General features: G+C 35.1%; 1 protein-coding gene across 1 annotated transcript; it reads left to right on the top strand.

Annotated features, from left to right (window-relative positions):
• Positions 1–1,595: 1,595 nt before the first annotated feature.
• On the top strand, positions 1,596–6,403 carry LOC118406392 (the record flags this gene model as incomplete). Its single annotated transcript, XM_035806419.1, is given in 4 exon segments — positions 1,596–1,693; positions 2,113–2,167; positions 3,034–3,161; positions 3,564–6,403. Coding segments are annotated over 4 exon segments (406 nt in total), but the record flags the coding sequence as incomplete, so codon positions are not given.
• Between the last annotated feature and the right edge of the window lie 134 nt (positions 6,404–6,537).

Genomic DNA, 6,537 nt, shown 5'->3' with positions numbered 1-6,537 from the left:
TCTGCGTTTCTGTTATATCTTATCTGACCCTTACCTCTTCCCTCATGACCTCAATGAAAAACGGCAAATTACAGTTTTCATGAAGAAAAATTCAAACAAACAAACAATTTTGTGATGTAGTAGGTCTATTAAAAGCTATTGTGTCCCATTTGACTCATTTGACTCAGGTGAAAATGAGGACGTAGCTTCCACTAGTGATGAATTTTCAATGGTACATGTACGATCATATGTGAAGCACTAGAAAGGCCGACATTTGCTTGAGAGCAAATACAGCATATTTCAGCCATCTTCCTCATGCAACAATAGGCCTTGAGGTCGTTGACCCCTTTGGCCATTGGAAAATGACCCAAAAAATTCCCAAATATATCATTTTAAAGTGTTCCATGCCAAAAATTATACATGGGTCATTTGGATAAATATCTAGAGCACCCCTTTACCAAATTTTGGGTCATTTGGTTGTAAAACGAGGGAACAGGAGCCAAAAATGTCCAATTTTTGTCTAAATATGGCCATAAAAATGCAATATTGAGCATTATGTTGTACTGTATGGAAAAACTGTTATTGAATTCATGCGCACAAAATTGAAGGGCACTTGTATACCAAATTTCAGGTCATTTGGTTGTAAAACGAGGGTACAGGAGGCAAAAATGTGCTTTTTTTGTCAAAAAATGGCCAAAAATCGCAAAATTAAGCATTTTGTTGTACCGTATACCAAAACTGCTATTAAATCTGGGTGGGCATATGATCAGGGCACCTCTGTACCAAATTTCATGTCATTCGGCTGTAATACCAGGGTACAGGAGCCCAAAATATACATAAAAATTGACAAAAACCTCAATAAAATCATTTCAAAGGCAGATATGAAAAAAATGAAAAAAACACCTAAGGGTATTGGCTTACTCTACCTTTGTGCCAAATTTCAAGTCAATCGGTTAAAAAACGGCGGAGTTGATTCGATTTGAAGATTTGGCAGGAGAAAGAAAGAAAGAAAGAAGAAAGAAAGAAACATTACGAATACAATATATTTCACCATACCTATGGTATGGCTGAAATATAATTACACCTCGAGCATGTTAAACTTGATGTGTGATCACACGTATGCTTGAGTTGTTGCTTTACATGACAGTGCAGCTTGTGAACTGGAGTGTTACGCCTTTAGGCACTTTACCTGTCATATGACCAAAGAAAAAATATTTCAGTGCACATACTAGTACAATGTACCTCCAAATTTATAACTGACTTAGCATGCGATCACATGCGTACTATATATTCAAGTCCATACGAGGTTCGTATGAAAATTGTCAATATGCTGCTGTACATCTGTATGCCCAAAATTTGGATTCTATTGGAATAACTCAAATCATACATCACAGACGTGTGACCGCCCCCTTACATTGGTAAATGGATATAAAGTCTAGTACTAGTATTCTACCATTGTCTGCAGTTGTTCTACTGGCTGCTAGGGGGCATGCCATGATGCTGTCCTTTTGATACATCTATCAACAGTGATGTGCAGAAGGGAAAACACCTATTTGGGAATGGTGTCGTTAAACTGTCATATGCATCTTTTCTTTTCTCTTTCTCTGTTTTCTCAGGTGTCCAAAGTGTACGTTTAAATGCAGTTCGCAGAAGAAGCTAGAATTTCACATCCATAACAAGCATGTCTTAGACCACGGGAAGTGGAAAGGTGCAAGTAAGTATCATGTATGGAGTCCAGGATCTTATAGCACTTTAGCTATGAATTCCCTATAGCCAATTTTTAACTAAATATGATGAAGTGATGAACTTAATTGCACAGCAGTTGCACAGGCCTTTTGCAATTTCTATGCAATAAATCTCTTTCAGGTGCAAAGTATGACAAATTTTGGCAGCAAATTTCTTCATAACAGTTAAAAAAATTGTCTAAACATAGCACAAAACGATGAATGTAATGTTTTTGATCTTTTGTGTCTACAAAATAGATAAATAGATAAGACAAATATTGTTTCACTTTTAATGTTGTCTGCTTAGATAAGTATGATCCATAAGATCAAGGGAACTGTCCCTTGAAATTTATTGTTGTTGCATATTTTGTGTCATGTATTGCTATTGCTGTTCCTGACATTCCTGCAGGCAATGCCAAAAGAAAACCCTCTGCTCTCATTCTGTGGCATCATGTTGGTAACAGGTAGGTATACAAACAACCTGCAACATCTTTTGGGTTAATGTTTTGATTTGGCAAATCTTTGGTAGGTAAGGCCTCATCAATGTAATTAATTGGTTCTCAAAATTGCCCACACCTATTTTTTTCAAAAAATAACAAAACAGGAAGAAAAAAAATCACCACATCTTCTCTTTGGAAACTTTCACCATGAAATTTCTATATATGAAGCCATTCAATGATTTTCCACAGCAAAAATTGGCCTTAGTCACTAAGTTAGTGCCTTTATAGTGAAAAAAAAACAACCTTGACAGCAAGCTGAGGGATCTGGACCTCTCCTTAAAAGGTGCAGAAGCGAACTGGATAACGTATAAGCTCCTTACAGTGTGTTATCAATGCACACTGTTTTTCATTCATAAAGGGAATAAATGCATTCATAGAAACTGCACTTTTGATAATTTTCAACAAACAGCTTTATCTACTGCATAGTGGTAGTGATTTTTTTTATAAGCTGAGAAAACTTTTTATTGTTTATGTTTAATATTAGGCCTTTCTTTACTGCAGACGTTTTGCAATTTTTTTCGCCATATCGCTTCACATTATTTTCTGAAAAGGTAAGAGAATCAACAAATGAAATTGATATGGCCTAACTTTAGATAGTGCTTAACAATCCGATCTACCGGTAGGCCGTCTCGGCTGACAATAGCATAATAAGATTTGATTGAACCTGCTTCCCAACACAAGGCAACACAACACACACACACAAAAAAACACAAACACAACAAAGGAAAACACACTAAAACACAACATAATGAAATGCAAATGTCTTATTTTAGAGCCCATTCTCACTTTTTTGGACAATGAAGTCTTCATTAAGTCCATTTTCCCCATAGATACCAGTGTGGTCAGTGCCAGTTCAGTACAGTATCCAGACCAGCCATATCTGAGCATTGCAGAGACCACAGGGCACTGACAACTGGGGCAGTAACAAAGGCAAAGCCTGTAAAACCCACTAAGACAGGTACATCTACCATAGTGATATTGTACTTTTTTTAAGGGACTCAATTTTGTGCTAGGAGGGTAAATGATGTATTTTGGGCGTCCAAGTGTGTAGTTGAAACAACTGTAGTAATGTAGTGTAAGACAGAGCATATGTGAAAAGTCACCATGAAAATTAAGATAATACTACTGAATATTTTACAATTTACAGTACCAACCTTTTTCCAAAAACTATTCACTTAAACTTAAAGAACATATAAATTCTGAAGTTAGTTTGTAACTAATAGCCCAGGTTTTTTGTCTTGCATTATTATCACATGTACATTATTGGTGTACATTGCTTATACAATTCTTAATTGAGGCTCACATTAGAAAACATTAGTCTATTAACTTGTTAAAAAACACATCTTTTTCCCCTTTTCAGTACTTCCACAAAAAAGGCCACATGTAAGGAAAAAGGCTGGCCAGAAGAATCTGGGAAAAAGAGAAGAGTCAAAAGTCTCTGGTGCACATCAGATGAGGAGGAGGTCCAAGAGAAAGATGAACTAAGATTCTTACCCTGTGAACTCTGTACTACTTATATATAGACATTGTACAGTATCTGAAACACTTAATGTTACAGATGTTGTATTACCATGTCACAAATATGCATATGAGATTTATGATCCATTAGTTACTTGTCTGTTTCACCACCAAACAAATTGAATGAAAAGTTTGAAAGTAGTATTTTTGAAAATTTTGTTCCAGTTATATATTCATATTTTGTAGATGAAGCATAACAAATGTGAACACTAGTATAAGATTTAGAACCTGTACCTTTTGAATTTCTAGATTTTGTAAGGACCCATTCTCTGTCCATCCAACTGTATATCGATATTAGAAAATCACAGTGGGTTAGCTATAAAAACATGTTAACAATTATTTCTGTTTCATTCTTTGGTTTTGTTTGTTATTGATTGCTTCGTGTTGATGATACCCATAATCATGCAGTATAACTGTAACTCAGGGACCAGGAGCTTCCATGACATAATTATATGATTGTATCCTCTTAAGTGATTTTTTGCAGCAAATAATTTGCTAACTTCAATAATGCAACTAGCACCACATTTAGAGGCATTGGTCTTTGTGCAATTTCGAGCTTGACTGAGAAGGAGCATGTTACTTGGAATGGACATATTTCAGGGATATGCTTGCATCTGATATTGTAAACCTGTAGATTTTATACTTATCGTTGTGTTAATAGTTCATGAGAACAGTATCAAGAAATGTCAGAGAGTACTGGCAGTGGAGTTTTCTTAACCTGTAAAACAAAAACATTGAGTATATGGCTAGTATGTAACGCTAGTTAACCTTTATCCATTGGGTAACCTATATCCGTTGCTTTAAAAAACAGGGTTATTTTGGGATATCACATCAACGGACATTGGTTTCAAATTGCAATATTTTGAGTATTTTGCAGTTTTAAAGTACCACCTATTCCCTTGATGTCCCTAAATACCCTGCTTTGAATAACAAGGGATAAAGGTTACCCCACGGATAAAGGTGAACTAGCGTTACCTGAAAGTAATGATAGTAATACCAAAGTACTGTAAATGTATTTAAGTTCGCGGGGATTTAATTTCGTGGTAGCGGAAAAAGGGACTTTTCGTGGTGGATTTAAGTTCGCGGTAACACCATAGACTGCAGTCTAATACCATAATAGAAAAATGTTCGCGGTAGTTTTAAGTTCGCGGTAAAGAGTTCCCCGCGAAAACTGCGAACATTAATCCACCGCAAACATTTCTGCATTTACGGTACATAGAATTGCGTACAGTGCCTGTACCTATGCCTGTACCTGAATAATTCAGTTAACTGTATTGGTGTATGATGTCATCATGCAAAGAACCCATGCTAGAGTTCAATGTCTTTTGTGTTTAATTTTTTTTTATGTTGGTGGTAAATTTTCTAAATTTTTCTAGTAGGGATAACATCGGTTTTTAGTAACAAAACAAGTATTTACTAGGAAGTAAGTATAAAACATTGATGTTTGGGTATTTTGGAACTGTACTAAAACAATTCTTTTAACCAAAATCTTTGCAAATGCATCAAACACATTTTTAATATCTTTTAATGGCTGTCCTTTTTTGTGATGTGCTATTGAAAGACCAGGGAACCGTGGAGGACATTTTGAGCATTGAGCAGCTACATGGATGGGGTAATATGTGAAAGAACATGACTTTTGGGCATATTTAGCATATAAAGTACGCTTTTGAACTTTTCAGGGAAGGTCAAGTGATATTCTAACTTTTCCTGATAATACAGTATGCCACTTAACATACAATGGATCTATAGAAATCATACCAGTAGTGAATCAGTGCATGTATATGGCAACTTATGTATTTCGATATTTTGTAGTGGTAGCGTGTGATTTCAAGAACAATAGAACTGAAATATTATATATATAGTTTGTAGATGGTTCATAGATGTATCGTGTATTTTTCGTGTAAGCGTGAAAAGTTTAAGTTTAAAACTATGTAGATTAAGACTGTCTAGAGGTGTATCTTAATGACACTGTGTGCCTAGCATCCTGTTTAGATTTCAATTTGCAGAAGTGAAAACATGAAGTAAGCAAGTTCCATGTCTTTCGTGTATATGAAGGGTATCATACAGGTAAAAAGCCCATGCCATTTCAATATGATCTGTATTTGTTACAGGTTTGTGCCAAAAACGGTGAAAGCTGACTATGTCCTGGTGCTCAATATAGTGTGAAAGAATGCTTACATGTACATGTAGAAAATGAAATGTACACGTTAAGCTTTAAAAGCACATGTACGTTATTGCTTGAGGTATATAGTTTAGTAGCTCAATTTATACACATACCTAGTAACATGGGTGCGCAAGGTTTGAATACTCTAAGTTTACAAATGTCAAAATTTCAGCAGTAACAAATCTCCACTATCCTGTTAAAGAGAACCTTAATAGTACATGTATTGTATTTTGTGATATGTTAAGTTTGTATCTTGAAGCTTAGTAGATCTTCCAATACACTTTGTACTTCGTCAATACATGTTAGATATGTATTGATTGATTCTTTGATACATGTAACACTTTGTAGGAAGAATGCTTTCATACTAAGAAAGTGGTACATTGTATCAGGTTTGGAGATGGTAAAAGTAGTAGATTTCTATCAGCAAGCTTACCTTAAAACCCTTTTGTATCAGGAAGCATAAGAATGAAAATGATCCTTTGAGGCCTCAATATTTGGTTTATGAAGCAACCATGTGCACGTAAAGTTATTCATTGTAGTTTGTGTTTGTTACCAGAGTATGTATAAAAAAAACACAATTTCTTTGTTATATACTGCATTAGAATATTAAGATGAAACTTTTCAGACTCTTTTCATGTGGAAATGCCTTGTT

Source organism: Branchiostoma floridae, chromosome 19 (assembly GCF_000003815.2).
Source record: "Branchiostoma floridae strain S238N-H82 chromosome 19, Bfl_VNyyK, whole genome shotgun sequence".
NCBI lineage: Eukaryota > Metazoa > Chordata > Leptocardii > Amphioxiformes > Branchiostomatidae > Branchiostoma > Branchiostoma floridae.
Note: the sequence above shows the minus strand (reverse complement) of the source record. Positions and strands in the feature narration are given on the sequence as shown.